Source organism: Pelophylax lessonae (genome assembly GCF_965119305.1).
Source record: "Pelophylax lessonae genome assembly, chromosome: 8".
NCBI classification, from domain to species: Eukaryota; Metazoa; Chordata; class Amphibia; order Anura; family Ranidae; genus Pelophylax; species Pelophylax lessonae.
Window position 1 is genome coordinate 156,978,077 of NC_138775.1, and position 17,879 is coordinate 156,995,955.

At 47.0% G+C, this 17,879-nt stretch overlaps 1 protein-coding gene across 4 annotated transcripts in view; it reads right to left on the minus strand.

Moving 5' to 3' along the window:
- Positions 1–17,879, minus strand: part of LOC309561721 (potassium channel subfamily T member 2) — a 1,381,641-nt gene that overhangs the window by 545,836 nt on the left and 817,926 nt on the right. For all 4 annotated transcript variants that reach the window (XM_082265711.1, XM_082265712.1, XM_082265710.1 and 1 more), the window contains one exon: positions 6,385–6,601. In XM_082265711.1, coding sequence (XP_082121837.1) covers positions 6,385–6,601 — 217 coding nt within the window. The remainder of the gene's footprint in view (positions 1–6,384; positions 6,602–17,879) is intronic.

A 17,879-nucleotide genomic window follows, 5' to 3' on the forward strand; every position in this document is an offset into this window, starting at 1 on the left:
TGGAGAAGGGATATGGGCCTATAGGACTCTGGACGTTGCGGATCCTTACCAGGTTTAGGTATTAGAACCACCAGCGCCTCTCTCATGGACGGGGGCAGGGTAGAGGTCTCGAAGATACCAGTAAATAGTGCCAACAGGCGGGGAGCCAAGTCTTCAGCGTAAGTTGCATAGAATTCAATTGGGAGACCGTCGAGGCCGGGCGACTTGGCTCTCGAGAATTGCGATATGGCCTCCATGATCTCCTCCACCGTAAGCGGGGCCTCCAAAGACTCCACCTGCTCGGCCGACAATCGGGGAAGCTCTATGGAGGCCAAAAAGGCATTCATGGGGGAATCATCCGCCGGGGCCACAGAGGTGTAAAGATCCTGAAAGAACACCCTAAACATATCTGCCACCTGCCTGGGGTCTGCGGTCAAGGAACCCTGTGGTGAGCTCAATTTAATCACCACCGGGGGCCTGTCTTCGCAATGTACCAGATAAGCCAGCAGCTTACCCGCACGCTCCCCGTGCTCAAACAGTTTCTGCTTCTGAAAAAACAGCTTCCTACGTGCCCTTTCGTATTCCATCTGTGCCACCACCCTAGTCACCAGCTTGAGCTGGGCGGCTCCCTCCGGCGTTGGAGCCGCCTGAAAGGCCTGCTCTGCCGCAGCCAGGTTGCGCAGGGCTGCATTATAACTCTCTGAAGATGCAGCCTTGATCTTATTGATTTCCTGCGTTAAGTGGGATCTAGCATGTAGCTTAAATGTCTCCCAGACCACCGACGGGGAGGCAGAATGCTCATTCTCCGCGAAAAACCGTCGCCAGACCGATGATACATCCGCCTCCTCAGGTAGAAGCCCAAGCCAATGTGGGTTCAGCCTCCACGCCGGAGGAGGGCGGTCACGGCCAAAACCAATCTTCACCCAGTAAGGACAGTGATCCGACACACCACGAGCCGCAAACCCCGCGTCCATCAGACGTGGGAGAAGGGAAGGGGATACCAGGATAAAATCTATGCGAGACATGGATTGACGAGCAGAGGAATAACAGGAGTAGGCCAGCTTGTCAGGGTATTTAGCTCTCCAGGTGTCAAATAAATTAAATTCCGTCAACAGTCTAGCAAATCTGGTCGAGGTAGGTAAGGGAGAAGACGGGGGCACCGTATGAAGTCTGTCCAAACTGGGATTCAGGGTATTATTGAAATCCCCTAACCAGAGCACAGGTATGTGGGGGTTCGACATCATATAATCTAGGCCCTCCATGAGGACAGTGCACGAGAACGGGGGGGGCACATAATACGCCATCAACAGAAAAGGCTCCCCGCACAGCAGCACAGAAAGAAACACATATCTACCCTGAGGATCCACCAGGGACCCCCGGAGCTCAAAGTGAACAGTCTTGGCCACTAGAATAGCCACCCCCCGTGAATGGGAAGTGTACATAGAGTGGAACGTCCAGCCGAGCCACGGGCGACGGAGAGCCATCTGAAGCCTGCCTTCCAGGTGGGTCTCCACCAACACCACAACATCAGCACGCTGGCTTTTAAGAAAGGCAAACACCGCCGAGCGTTTAATCCTATCCCCCAGGCCCCGGACGTTCCATGTCAGAAATTTAAGTTGGGCCATAGAATTTCGGTATCAGCCAGCCGTTCAGGAGCCCCGGGAGTCCCGCAGGACCCGCAATAACAAAAGGCACAATGCGTCGTATGGGAGCGGCCTCGGCCAGGCCCAGAAATAGTCGTTCCATTGGTACTGTAAATAGCCGTGGTACATTAAACATGGTAAACAATATACGTTCCCACAGATACTGGTCAGTTATGAACAATAAAGAAAACAATTCCCCCCACCCTGCCCTGCACCAACCCAAACACGTGCGGGCTTCCAAATCCCATACCCAACCACAACAGAGTCTGGACCTGTGAAATTTGAGAAGATGAGGACCACAAAAAGAAACCCCCGCACAAAAATGAGGGGGAAAACAGGTCCAGTGTCTGGCCCAGGAAAACAACAGCCTGAGCATAAGCCCCCACTGTCCACACAGACAGAGAAGGGGTGGTTGGTGCGCGGCTCCGCCTAACACAGAGCCCCCGGGCGAAACTTCGCTGGGTAGCAAATGCACAATTGTAGGAAAGCTAGAAAAAGAAAGAGGGAGTACCGAGAGAAAAAGAGGAAAGAGAAAGAGAAGAGAGAAAAAAAAAAAAATAAATAAATAAATAAAAGAATAAAAGGAGAAAAAAAAGGGGGGGGGGGAGGAAATGGGTAAGGGGAGAGGAAGAAAAGGGGTAAGGAGAAAAGAAAATCAGGAGCAGAGACAAAGATCAGAAAACAACAGACAAGAACGGGAAGGGAAAAAGGGAAAAAAGAACAGAAACCGAAAAAAGGGGAAGAGAAGAGAGGTTGGTAAGAGAGAGAAACAAGCGAAGAGGACTAGGGCCCGCCGGCCAGAGAACCTCACGGGCAGCAGCAAGCAATGACACACATGGAATCATAGAAGGAGATAGAGGAGAAGGCAGATACAAACCACATTCACCGAGACTAAGAGAAAAGGGGAGGAAGAGACACAAAGCAACATATTCAAACATTTCAAAATACTAAGGCACACGGGAGAATTGCACGGTCCTCCTCCAGACCAGGGGATGGATCGTGGACTGGGCAGGATGCAAGGAGGATTGTAGGGCAGCGCTGGAACAGTCATAGTCACCTTCCTACTTGGGAAACAGGATGTAAACCCCTGAAAGGGGAAAAAGCTGCCAAGCAAGCAAAAGTGCCAACAATCCAGTCACCAACAGAAAACGGAGAGAGAGGCAGGGAGGAGAATTCAGTTCCGAGTGTCCAGGCGCTCCAGCCACGCTATGGCAGCCTCAGGGTCATCGAAAAAATGAACTCTGTCACCCCCCTCCACTCGCAGCCGAGCCGGAAACAACATAGCATATTTTATGTTCTTGACTCGTAGTCTTCGTTTGGCCTCAAGGAAGGTCTTGCGTTTCTTCTGCACCTCGGCCGAGAAGTCGGGAAAAATCGCAATCCGGACGTTTCCAAAAGGGATATTACCCTTTTCCCTGTTAAGACGCAGTATGGTGTCTCTGTCTCTATAGTTCAACATCTTGGCAATAAAGGTGCGGGGGGGCGCCCCCTGTGGAGGGGGCTTCCCCGATAAACGGTGGGCCCTTTCCACTGTAAATGTGGGGGAGAAGACCTCTCGCCCATACGTATCGGTCAAGAGTTTTTCTAGGAAATCCGCCGGGTCTCTGCCCTCTGCCCCCTCCGGGAGACCAACCAACCTGATATTACATCGTCTCAGTCTATTCTCCATGTCATCCTGTTTGAGCAATAGCTGGCTCACCTGAAGCTGGAGACGCTCGGAGACATGCTGCAGGGGGGGCAGGGAATCCTCCACACCGCTGATCCTGTGTTCAGCCTCGTCGACCCGGTCTCGCAGCTTCTGTTGGTCCTGGCGGATCAGGGAGATGTCGACCTTAACCTCCTCTATTTTGGCTGTCAGGGAGGTCTGGCAGAGCGAGATCGCATCCAAGACACGAACTGTATCTGCAGCCGCTACGCTGCCTCCCGCTCCCGCCTCGGCGCCATCTTGGGAAGAGCCCTCCTTCTCCTGGCGGCGATATTTGTCCAGTTTAGCCACGGTGTCCGTGGGTTTTTTCGGCGGCGACATGTCGCCCAGGAGTTGGGGCACAAGGAGGATGCCGTGGAGCCGAAAGAGACACCCGGGGTTCAGGATAAACGGGAATAAAGGATGATCTGCCGGCGGAGCTCTAGTCACTAGCGTCCTACTTCATGCCGCTCCAGGCCACGCCCCCCACTTTGACTTTTTTAAAATGATGCAGAGTAGTGATGAAATAACAAAGAGCTTTCAAACTGTCCCAACAAACTGTTATTCCACTGGACAATTTTGAACAAGCTATACATGCTTTAGGGCCTATGTTGATGGGCTTTGCATTTGTTTTTTGAGATCATTCAGAATTTATTGACAGGGGCATTTGACCTGCAGTTGACCTCTTTCTGGTTTGCATTTGACCTACCTCAGGTCGATTTTGCATTCTCATAGAGTTATATAGGAAGGTAAAATGCACTCATAACAGATCCTTAGCTGTAATTTTTTAAGAAGACACCATACTATGGTTTTGAGCTTTGTCCATGGCCTTTGGATTTGTGTCAATGTCATCAATTTGAGACACTTTTGAGATCATTCAGAATTTTTTGACAGGAGCATTTGATATGCAGTTGACCTCTTTTTGACCTACATTTTACCTACTTCAAGTAGGTTTTGCATTTTTCTAGAGTTTAATGGAAAGGCAAAACCCACTCATAACAGGTCCTTAGCTGTCATTTTTTAAGAAGACACCGTACTTTGTTTTTTGTATCTGTTGTAGCTTATACTTCTGCCATTGAATACAGGCTTAGTATCGCCTGATAAAAAAAAAAAATGTGCTAAAACTACCTGAATTTTTTTTAACTGGAATGCATCAGTCGGTGTGCTTCTGTATGCAAGCCAAGCTCATTATATAAAAATAAAATTCATTCTCACAGCCAAATTTGTGCTGTTGAAGTATTTTCTTGCTTGTCTGCGAAATGTGTGATCATGCTCCAAAACACCATGTACAGCTTTAAGGCATGCTTCATGCCCGTAATTTAAAAGATTTGTGTATTTTAAATGTTGACCTCAAAGCCATTTGAAAATGTCCTCTTCCTCCCTGTGACAAAATGTATTCTTTCTAGTTTTGGCATTCTACATGTCTCGCTTGGCAGTACCCAGTTTCTCTTGCCTCTTGTTTCACGATAGTTTGGTTATTAGCCCTGAACATGGGCATAATTGAATAACACAATTTACCCCTATTGACTTCAATTTAGTAGGCCATCAAGTCCACTTATGTGGGAAAAAAAAATATATATATATATATACACACATATATATATATATGTATATATATATATATATATATATATACACACACATATATATACATATATTCAAAATAGAGTGATAAATATGTGATAACACAACTAATCCCTCACCCAGTGCTCAAAGCAGAGAAATCCCAAACTGTTCCTCTCCCAAAGATTTACACTTATTCAAAGCTGCTGCTATTGATAAAATTAATGATAAAACCATAAACCACATATGTTACCTTACCAAAAAGCAATATTAAATGCTAGTTTATATTGGAAAGAAAAACAATAGCAGCGCTGTATAACGTCCTTGTTATCACAAACAGACTTATGATAAGCCATTAGCAGTCCAATAGTCCTATAATGTCCTTTCCTTCATCGGTGTATTCACAATTGAATGTTCACACCATGCGCCTTCACCACACCTCTCGTGATTCCCTTTAAGGTAATGAACACTCACCAGAGAAACATTACACTGTGCTTTTAATAAATAATCATAGTCTTCAGGTATCAGCCTCCACACTGTCATACGCCACCGGAGCAAGCCTTAAATCCACTGCTTCCTGTATGCTTAATCTCTCTCAGGTTGTCACTCAAGAGTTATAATCTATATTTGGTAGCATATGCTCCCCTAAAGTAATCGTGGAAAGAAAGGGGACTGATAGTGTGATATAGCTAAAAACCGTTGTTTATTGTATAAAATATTCCATTCTTTCTCCCCCTCATACAATGCACTTACAATAGCACAATGACTTTCAAGTATATAATTATCCATATTGATATCCTGAATCAAGCAAAAGCAACTAACTGGTATGACCTTACCACTCTAACCGCCTGTCCTGCTCTGTGTGTACAGCGTCCTAGGTAATCACGTGGTCACGCACTGACGCATTTTGTCACCCCGACTTCGACTGAGGGTCCAGGGTGAGCATGCGGTTACCAAGGCAACTGGACTCTGTACACGCTACCCACTGATAGTAAGGTTCGGTGAACATAAATGCAACATTCTGACCTTGAAACGCGTCAGCCAGTCGCTGTAAGGAATTCATATCTGTGATGCAACAATCTCGATGCTGTAACATTAGTGTTGATGTGCCTTTGTCAAATCTTTGTTAGTGAGTATGAATTTGTACTTTCTTTTAATAAAGCTATTTGTATTGCGTATAATGCGCTAGGCCAGTGCACCCTCTGTTTATTTCTTGATCCAGTGCATCTTGACATCCCCAGTCTTGAGAGGGAAGAAAAGTGGGTGCTATCCCAGGTGGACAAGTATTATGCTCTAAACGACACCTTTCGTGAGGCCCATCTGTAAGCGCAGGAGAGTGGTGGTTTTTTTTTCTTGGAGACTGTTAGCTGTATGTTAAGCTGCATACAGGCTAGACAGGGTAATGTAAAGCACAGAAGAGAAAATCTTTATACTGTGGATTAAAAATTCATTTTGGATGGATTAAAAAAAAAAAAAAAAAACATACAGCACTTAAATTCTTTGTAATATACATACTCTTTGGCCTCAGAACATTCATCATCAGAAGGGTTGGTTTCATCTTCTGATTGGTCACTCAGAAGATCACATGGTTGTATAGATGCAGTATCAGCAAGCTCCAGTACTGGTGCAATACTGGGTCTTCTCTCTTCTCTACTACCTTCAGATGGAAGAGTAAGGGCCGGTCCACTGGTGGAATAGCAGGTTGTTTCCTGTAGATCTATTGCCACTGTGCCTACAGACAAAATGAACACATGATTACAAAGAATATCTACACCCCGTGTACTTACAACTTATCATTGTTGCAAAATTTATAGAAAATGTGCTGCTCTATAACTCCTCTTTAGGCTGCTTTAACACTGATAGTTTTTGAAGCGTTTTTGCATTCGAAAAAAAGCACAAGAAAAGCTGAAGAAAAATGCAACCCTTTAAATTCTATGTACGTCTTCACACTGGTCTGTTGTGCTTCCATTGAAGTGTAAAAAAATCCTGCTTGCCGCGTTTTTGGTGCATATTTGGTTAGTTTAAAAAAAAACGCGCCAAAAACTCACCTTCCAATTGAAATGCATAGAAAACGCTTCAGAAATGCATAAAAAACGTTACGTATTTTATGCAGTTTTTGAGTCACATGTCCTATGAAAAACGCACCACAACTCGTGCTCCATCTCACTATCGCCCACCTTTGCTCCATCTCACTATCACCCACCTTTGCCCACCTTTGCTCCATCTCACTATCACCCACCTTTGCCCACCTTTGCTCCATCTCACTATCACTATCACTAAGTCAAGCACAGTCACACTATTTATATATATATATATATATATATATATATATATATATATATATATATATATATATATATATATATATATATATATATATACGCACAACATTTCCACAATTTTGAATGCAACTCTTCAATGGATTTTGCACTGGGTGTGTAACAAAGCTTTACACCCCAATATCCATTCTATATAGGGAACACAGTATGAAAATGTCATGAGTAATGTTCTCTTCTCACGTCACTATTGAAAAATTGTTAACTAAAAGAAAAAAAAACATAAATACAAGCAAACAGTAAACAATGTCAACAATTCTTTGATAAAATTACACTGATTAACATTCAAGAAACACACAATTAAAGCCGTATTAAACTCAAAAGCATTTACCATACCAATTCTTAGATGTGATGGCTGTATTAGTTTTCTCTTTTCAGACTTTCTTTATTCTATTTTCACCTATTGATCCAACCAGCAAGTCTATTGTGTTTTAAAAGCTCAAGCTCTCTCTCCTATCAGTTTTCATGAATTAGTCAAGCAATTTAACACTGGCCAGGATGAATACGATGATTAGCTTTTATTCAGGGCTTTTTTTCAGCTGGAACTTGGTGGAGCTCAGTTCCACCACCTTTGGCTCAGGCCCTCTGCTCCCTGCTCACCAATATTACTTGTAAACCCAGAAGTCGAGCTTCTGTGTTTACAAGTGACACTTTGTCTCCCAATGGTTCCCACAGATCTGATCTCCTGAGTGGTTCCCACTGAGTGCATGATGGGGACAATGGAGATGCAGGTGCCCAGGGTGCAGTGCCGATGCTGACACCCCCATTGGATGATCTCCCCACAAGTGAGAGAGGCCACGCTAACTACAGTGTGTGGAAAGGTACTAGTACCGACTGGGTGCTTCAGCCTAATACAGCAACAAAAGTAAGACACGTGGAAGATGGTGGAGCTTTTAAGAAGGTGGGGTGAAAATGGGGCAGTGGAGGGGGGTTGCAAGCAGAGGTCAGTGCTGAAGAGGTTTGAAAGTGAGATGTGGATGGGAGGTTGCAGAGGTAAACAGCTGTGAAAAAAGGCTGAACTCAGCACTCTGTATGCAGCGCAACACTGAACTGTGCACTATGTATATAGCGCACCCCTGAACTCTGCGCTCTGTATGTAACCCCCCTCCCTCCTTCCTGAGATCTACTGTCCTGGTATTTAATTCCCCTTTAAGACCCTCCCACTGTTCCTCAAATTTGACCACACCCACTATTTGATGCTGTTCGGAGTTGATAAAGTTTGGGGGGTCGTGGTTGAGTTCCTGTACCTATTTTCTAAGAAAAAAAGCCCTGCTTTTAGTTATTTATGCAAAACCTTTATCCCAAAAGGAACAACACTTTTTGGTGTAAGGCTCTGTTCACATATAGACGTTTCGGATCGCGGGCAAAATTGCCGCGATCCTGCCTACGATTCCGAACCATTGCAAGTCGCGGGACGCCCGAGGGATTCCCATAACTTGGCATCCCACATGGGGCACGATTTTGCCACGATTGTTGCCTAACGAATCGCAGTATAATACCGCAAACAGAATCGCGGGACGCCTGGCGCCCAAAAGAAGTTCTTGTACTTCTTTTGGGCGTCAGACGTCCCTCGATTCTGTTTGCACGATTTTACCGTGATTTGTCCGGCGACAATCATTGCAAAATCGCGCCGCATTTGGGGTGCCATTGCAAGACACGGGAATCGCTCGGGCGTCCGGCGACTTGCAATGGTTTGGCATCGCGTGCAGAATCGCTGCAATTCTGCTCACGATCCGAAACGCCTATATGTGAATGGAGCCTAAATGCTTATAAAGTGTGAGCTGGAGTTTGACTTACATTTGTGAGTGCATTTAAATCTGCTAATACATTTAACACTACACCCCCCTCCCCCCCTCCAACTGACAATGCTGCTGCCTGCTGTTTTCCCATCCATCCAGAGTCATGTCTCACTAATACAGTAGGTGAGTTACTGATCAGATCACTAGGTAGAAACAGAGGGAAAAAAATGCCAAAGAAAAGAAAACTGATGCAGCCACCACATCTAATGGTTGGTAAGCTGCAATAAAATACATTTTTAAATTTGGGTTTAATACCACAATAATTTTTTGAGCCCAGTTTGAAGGGCAAGCTCTGGCAGGGTCATATATATAGTGTTTTGAATATAAAAAAAAATGTTTTATTATGCTTGGGACTGAAAATATAACATTTTAATCATATTTTCCTTCTTTGTCTGATAAATATAAAATATTGCATATTAACATTATGTATTTTTAATTTGAGCTAGCAGGTAGAGCTTTACACTCATTTTCAATGTTCTATGGGATTTTTTTTAATAAACGAAGAAGCCTGTTGCGAATAGAACTATGTAACATTGATTTACTAAAGGTGTAGAAAATGTTGAGTATGCAAAGTGAATGTTCAATTAGCTTAGAGAATACAGTGAATAAATTGAATCAATGTTTAATAAAGTCTTCCAAAAACAAGCAAGCAAAGATTCTGTTTTTTTTTCCCTGGCACATGATTGCATATTTAAAGTGATTGTTAATGTTTAAGAAAAAAAAAAAAAAAAGAATGCCAGGTTGTTGTCCAGATTGCCATGCAATGCCTTCTGCTTTCTCCTATCTTCATGTTGACTGGTACGTTCTTCCCAAGTACCTGATTTAGGTCTTACTGACCATGTGTCCAGTATTTGTTTTAAAATTACTATATATATTTCTCATGTTGCTGAGTAGCTACCATTTGCTTGTAACCTTGATATCCTGTGTACCAACCTTTACCTGTTTTCTGACTACATTACCTCTGGTTGGTTCTATCAACCCTTTACTTGTTTGCTATTCCCCTTCTCTACCTGTCATCTGTAATGACCCCTCTGCCCATCCCACTGACCGTGTTCCTTCCAAAGCACCAGTCCTGCGGACATCTATACTCCTTATGCCACAGGTACTCTTTGTTCACCATTTGCTCAGTCTCCTATGCATCCTGACCAGTGAACATAGCATTGTGTTTAAATCCTGGCAATCAAGTACTGGAAGCCCTGCTATCCTTACAGTGGAGTTCCAGCCACATACACATTTTTGAGATAAAAATACCCCCCTAATCCTAAGCTAACACTAATTACACTAACACTAACCCCACATTACAGTACAGGACAGTAATTGAATTAAGATAAAATCTTACCTTTAAAATTGATTGCAGAGCGTGGCCATCTCCGGTGTGAGCATCTGAAGCCGCTGTGTCCCCCGCTGTGACCTTCTTCCTGGTTTCTGGCTCCCAGAATGCTGATCGCAATCTCGTGCATGCGCTGTAGATTGCGATCGGCAATCAGAGTAGCGGCCGGCCATTCCCATTGCATCCTGGGATTGATGACTCACATCTCCCAGGATGCAATGCGAAACCGGAAGTGATGTCCGGGGCCATGGCCGCAGAAGGAGGAAGTCGAACAGAGATGCCCCTAAAATAAGGTAAGTGACCCCCGCAAAAAAAATGTCCAATTCTTTTTTATCCTGCTTTTTCCCCACAGGAATCCGGAAAGAAAAAAAGAGGGTGGAACTCCGCAATAGGAGCTGCTATAGATGAAGCTACACTATGCAAACTACAGTATATTTAGAGGTAGGAATTACACTTTGTATTGTGTAACAAAAGGAACATTCTCCTGTAGCAACCTCGTAGGTAGGCGCTAGTGAGAAAGTATAGTTTTGAGCTCTGTCTGCTTACCAGAGAGGCTGCAGGTAAATCTCTATTGTTCTCTGTCTATCAGACAGCAGGATCTGTTAGTGAGGTCTCTGCAGAGGTGCCATGTGGTCTCAGGAGGTCGTTCTGAGGACCAGAGGAGTGGTTGACAGGAGCTGAACCTAGAGGTCCAGAGAAGCTGACTGAGAGGGGAGACACTGGAGGTCCTGTTTCTGCAGTATTTTGAGTACAGGGACTCGTGTCAAGGGGCCTGACCTGAGGGTGGCCATCCCTGCTCATAGGATAGTCAGTGGATGGGTGTCAGCAGGAAGAGGATTCTAGGGAGAGTGTCCTGTAGATAGGTGATCATCCATCAAGTCTCCTTGTTAGAGAGAGTTAAGAAAGCAGGAGACTGAACTCCATTCATCCCAGTGGCAGGGGGAATTAACAGCCTGGCTGTTCCATATCTATCAGCAGAGATTTGAAGATAGAAGTCCTCAAGTGTTGGGAATAGTCCATTGGAGTATCCCACTATCCACTTCTCCTATCCCAAATATTCAATAAACAGCAAAAAACCAACAGCCCTAGACTGTTAATTTCTAACAGGAGCCAACACTAGCAAGGAAGGATTCAGGAGCTTCTTTTAACCATAACCGTGTGTTGGTAACCAGGGGAGACAGAATCCAGCAGTCCTCACGGGGGCAGTGCTATACTCCTTTCTTATTAAATCAACCTTAATTGCCCCACAGTCAGTAGTGTATCTTGGCCTAGGCCAACAAGGCCCAGGCCTAGGGCGGCACTTTGCAAGGGGGGGGGGGCCAGCAAAAAGCTGCACCCTGCACGAAAAAAAAAAACAGCCTCCTCCCGGCACGAAAAGGGTCCCGCCAGCTTGCGCTACACTTTTTGTATAGTGCCAGTCTTATGTGGTGAATTGGGCCATCGGGCAGGGTCCAGGAGGCAAATCAGTCTGGTACCCCCATAAAGTGGTCACACTGCTACTTACCAGTATAAAAATACGGGCCGGCCAGGACATTCGGACAGACCGCAGGCCGCCGACCACACTTAATACAACTGGCCCAACGGCCGCCATTGCTAATAAGTGTTGCACTGCAGCAAAATGCTCCGCCTACTCTCCTCTTCCCCCAGGCACTGATGGGCACTCATATTCTGCACTAATGGGCGCTAATAGGCTGTACTGATAGGCACTAATATGCTGCTTTGATGGCCACTGATGAGGCGGCAATGGTGGGTACTGATAAACTGCACTGATGGGCACAAATGAGGCTGCACTGATAAGGCAGCACTGATATGCTGCACTGACGAGGCTGAACTTATGGGAACTAATGAGGCTGCACAGATAGACTGTGGTTGTGGTCTGTGGTTTACAGATGACAGGGCGGGTCATTAACAGGAAGGGGTGTGGCCTTTACAGGAAATTTAAATTTAGGGGGTGCACAATTTTATTCAGGCCTATGGCAGCACAAAACCTAAATATGACACTGCCCACAGTAGTGACTCATCCCATGAAATCACTTTTTTGATGATTCAGTCAGATAAATTGTTCCTCAAAGCTCTGTCGTGCGGCCTCTTTAGGCAGCTCATAGTGACCAGCAAAATCAAAGAAAGAAACTCTGTCATGCTGTCTCTTATAGTGCCCGGAGAATCTTTTGCCATGGGTCAAATGTTTATTTTTTAAAACATATACTGACAACTTCCGGTTCCGGCGCCCATGTAGGAAGCAGCGCGGGACAACGGCTCCGGGACGAACCTGCTGCTAACCGGCATATATAGCCCATCCGCACCTCAAACGCTGCCTATCACCCGCAGTGCACCTCAGGGACCGAGCCGCAATGGACAAATTTCTCCATCACGGAGCCGCCCCAGCGCCGACCCAAATCAAGGCCGCGGCTCCATTTGCGGCCTCCAGCGAAGCGGCAATGGAGGACGCCGCTCCCCTTCAGACCTCCGCAACACCCAGCATTCCATCACATCCCATACCGGAGGCGCAGATTGTGACCCTGGCTCAAGCGGTGGCCTCTCTCTTGTCCCCTACGATAAAAGACGCCGTGGACAAGGCCGTCTCTGAGGGGATCTCACAGCTCCGGAAGGAGCTCGGTGACCACGCTCATAGACTAACAGACATGGAGCACAGGATGTCAGATCTGGAGGACGAACTGCAGGGTTCTTTTGCCTTAGACCAGCAGGCCAGGCAGACGCAAAGGTACCTGCTAGACAAAGTGGATGACCTGGAGAACAGGTCTAGAAGAAATAATCTGCGGATTATAGGGTTACCGGAAACCTTTGGCGCCGACGCTCTCTGTGATCTGGCCTCCACTAGACTGCCTCAGGCCCTGGGGATCCAGTCAGCTTGCTCGGTGGAACGAGCTCACCGCCTGGGAGCCCCCTCCAACGACAGACGATCTCCTAGAGCTGTGATAGTGCGATACCTCAACTATATGGACAGACAGAATATCCTGAAATCTTTCCGCAACGCAAAAAATCTGCAAGTCGATGGCCACAAACTGTTAATTTTTGCCGACTACTCCCAGGAGGTTTCCCGCCGCAGGAAAGCATTCCAACCTATTTGCCAGGCTCTATTCCACAAATCTGTGAAATTCACATTGGCTTACCCAGCCACTCTACGCCTCACGGACTCTGCTGGTGAACAGAAATCCTTTACCATCCCGGACGAGGCCTGCCACTTCTTAGAGCGCCACTACCATATCACCCTGGACCCCCCTTCCACGCCTTCTCCCCAGCGCTCTCAAGGTGCGCAGGAGCAACGGAGTCAAAGAAGAGATCCAGCTAAAAGACAACGAGTGTCCGGCCCATCCCATCGCCAGAGAAATCATTGACTAAGAACCGACGGTGCCCTACGGGTTTGTCGCAAGTCACTTTGAGTGCTTTCAACGCGCATATCCTGTGCTCACCCTAAAACCAAGGCAATCGGCCTTGTGGTAATTATAAGTTGCTCAAAATTGCACGAGATTTTATCACACAGGGTTATACTATGTTGTATAAAGTTTATTCTGATCCCTTCGGGGGGGCGCTGTTGTGGGCGGTCATTTTTTATTTTTATTTTTCTTCTTTTATTGCCTGCAGCGGCGCGCCGCAAAGTATTATGGTTAGCACGGTTGTGCAAACGACAAGCTAGCAGATGTTGTTATGCTGAATGAAGTTGTAGTTATCTAATATGGTGTTACGGTTACCCATCTTGATCGGCACGCGGTCGCTAGGCCCGCACAACTTTACCGGTATGGGACGGTGTACCATATGGAAGTGTGAGAATCCTCCATCTATATGGGTTAAAGCACGGCGTTTCACATCACTGTATGCTTGACCACCCTTCCAGATGGGCTACTCGGCTGCATCCCGGTAACGCTGTCCTATGCGTGTGCGATCACACATGAGGAAAAAAGAGAAGTTCGAGAACTTTTTTTGCTACCATCACCCCTGTTACCCTAATGCCCCTTTTGATGTCTCCCTACTGACCCTATTTACCCTAATGACACTTGCATCCACCGGACCAATGTTCGGCTTCCTACACGCCGCTCCCCAGGCGTCCATACCACATTGTACTCTTATAGCTCGCAATCTTAGGGATATTGACCAACACCTATTGCCCTTTTACTGGTTCCCGCCATGAGCGTGATCTCGTGGAACGTCAAAGGTCTCAGGTCCCCCAATAAGAGGATGAAACACCTGAAACGTCTGAGGGCCGACATCGCGGTCCTCCAGGAAACGCATCTCGAAGCCAAAGACTTCCACCGCATGCGCAAGCTATGGGTTGGGCAGGTTATAGGTTCCCCGGCAGTCAAGGGTAAAGCAGGAGTACTGATCCTAATTAACAAAAACTTCCCCGCCACACTGATTTCTTCTATCACAGACGATGACGGACGGGTAGTAGTCGCACAACTAGCGACTGCCCAACGTGAGTGGGCACTAGCAGGCATTTACGCTCCCAACAGCTCCTCAGAACCCTTCCTCCAATCGACCACACAAACACTGGCCCCGTATATACACCTCCCCCTTCTGGTGGTTGGAGACTTCAATCTCCTCATGCATCCTACAGAGGACAGATCATCGGGGAAAGGCCTCCTAGAATCGCACCCTCCACGAGGTTCCTCACTGTTGAGCAATTTTGCAGACAGTCTGCACCTCTCGGACGTATGGCGACTGAACAACCCTGATGGTAAAGATTACGCCAGGACATTCGGACAGACCGCAGGCCGCCGACCACACTTAATACAACTGGCCCAACGGCCGCCATTGCTAATAAGTGTTGCACTGCAGCAAAATGCTCCGCCTACTCTCCTCTTCCCCCAGGCACTGATGGGCACTCATATTCTGCACTAATGGGCGCTAATAGGCTGTACTGATAGGCACTAATATGCTGCTTTGATGGCCACTGATGAGGCGGCAATGGTGGGTACTGATAAACTGCACTGATGGGCACAAATGAGGCTGCACTGATAAGGCAGCACTGATATGCTGCACTGACGAGGCTGAACTTATGGGAACTAATGAGGCTGCACAGATAGACTGTGGTTGTGGTCTGTGGTTTACAGATGACAGGGCGGGTCATTAACAGGAAGGGGTGTGGCCTTTACAGGAAATTTAAATTTAGGGGGTGCACAATTTTATTCAGGCCTATGGCAGCACAAAACCTAAATATGACACTGCCCACAGTAGTGACTCATCCCATGAAATCACTTTTTTGATGATTCAGTCAGATAAATTGTTCCTCAAAGCTCTGTCGTGCGGCCTCTTTAGGCAGCTCATAGTGACCAGCAAAATCAAAGAAAGAAACTCTGTCATGCTGTCTCTTATAGTGCCCGGAGAATCTTTTGCCATGGGTCAAATGTTTATTTTTTAAAACATATACTGACAACTTCCGGTTCCGGCGCCCATGTAGGAAGCAGCGCGGGACAACGGCTCCGGGACGAACCTGCTGCTAACCGGCATATATAGCCCATCCGCACCTCAAACGCTGCCTATCACCCGCAGTGCACCTCAGGGACCGAGCCGCAATGGACAAATTTCTCCATCACGGAGCCGCCCCAGCGCCGACCCAAATCAAGGCCGCGGCTCCATTTGCGGCCTCCAGCGAAGCGGCAATGGAGGACGCCGCTCCCCTTCAGACCTCCGCAACACCCAGCATTCCATCACATCCCATACCGGAGGCGCAGATTGTGACCCTGGCTCAAGCGGTGGCCTCTCTCTTGTCCCCTACGATAAAAAACGCCGTGGACAAGGCCGTCTCTGAGGGGATCTCACAGCTCCGGAAGGAGCTCGGTGACCACGCTCATAGACTAACAGACATGGAGCACAGGATGTCAGATCTGGAGGACGAACTGCAGGGTTCTTTTGCCTTAGACCAGCAGGCCAGGCAGACGCAAAGGTACCTGCTAGACAAAGTGGATGACCTGGAGAACAGGTCTAGAAGAAATAATCTGCGGATTATAGGGTTACCGGAAACCTTTGGCGCCGACGCTCTCTGTGATCTGGCCTCCACTAGACTGCCTCAGGCCCTGGGGATCCAGTCAGCTTGCTCGGTGGAACGAGCTCACCGCCTGGGAGCCCCCTCCAACAACAGACGATCTCCTAGAGCTGTGATAGTGCGATACCTCAACTATATGGACAGACAGAATATCCTGAAATCTTTCCGCAACGCAAAAAATCTGCAAGTCGATGGCCACAAACTGTTAATTTTTGCCGACTACTCCCAGGAGGTTTCCCGCCGCAGGAAAGCATTCCAACCTATTTGCCAGGCTCTATTCCACAAATCTGTGAAATTCACATTGGCTTACCCAGCCACTCTACGCCTCACGGACTCTGCTGGTGAACAGAAATCCTTTACCATCCCGGACGAGGCCTGCCACTTCTTAGAGCGCCACTACCATATCACCCTGGACCCCCCTTCCACGCCTTCTCCCCAGCGCTCTCAAGGTGCGCAGGAGCAACGGAGTCAAAGAAGAGATCCAGCTAAAAGACAACGAGTGTCCGGCCCATCCCATCGCCAGAGAAATCATTGACTAAGAACCGACGGTGCCCTACGGGTTTGTCGCAAGTCACTTTGAGTGCTTTCAACGCGCATATCCTGTGCTCACCCTAAAACCAAGGCAATCGGCCTTGTGGTAATTATAAGTTGCTCAAAATTGCACGAGATTTTATCACACAGGGTTATACTATGTTGTATAAAGTTTATTCTGATCCCTTCGGGGGGGCGCTGTTGTGGGCGGTCATTTTTTATTTTTATTTTTCTTCTTTTATTGCCTGCAGCGGCGCGCCGCAAAGTATTATGGTTAGCACGGTTGTGCAAACGACAAGCTAGCAGATGTTGTTATGCTGAATGAAGTTGTAGTTATCTAATATGGTGTTACGGTTACCCATCTTGATCGGCACGCGGTCGCTAGGCCCGCACAACTTTACCGGTATGGGACGGTGTACCATATGGAAGTGTGAGAATCCTCCATCTATATGGGTTAAAGCACGGCGTTTCACATCACTGTATGCTTGACCACCCTTCCAGATGGGCTACTCGGCTGCATCCCGGTAACGCTGTCCTATGCGTGTGCGATCACACATGAGGAAAAAAGAGAAGTTCGAGAACTTTTTTTGCTACCATCACCCCTGTTACCCTAATGCCCCTTTTGATGTCTCCCTACTGACCCTATTTACCCTAATGACACTTGCATCCACCGGACCAATGTTCGGCTTCCTACACGCCGCTCCCCAGGCCTCCTAGAATCGCACCCTCCACGAGGTTCCTCACTGTTGAGCAATTTTGCAGACAGTCTGCACCTCTCGGACGTATGGCGACTGAACAACCCTGATGGTAAAGATTACTCCTTTTACTCACCTCCTCACCAGACGCTGACCAGAATTGACTATATATTTGCTAACCCTACTATGCTCCCCTTCACGGTACTTCCCCATATACATGAAATAGCAGTATCAGACCATGCCCCCGTTTCAGTGAAACTCACGCTACACTCACAGACAGCAGCTACCCAGTGCTGGAAGTTCCCATCTTTTTTGGCT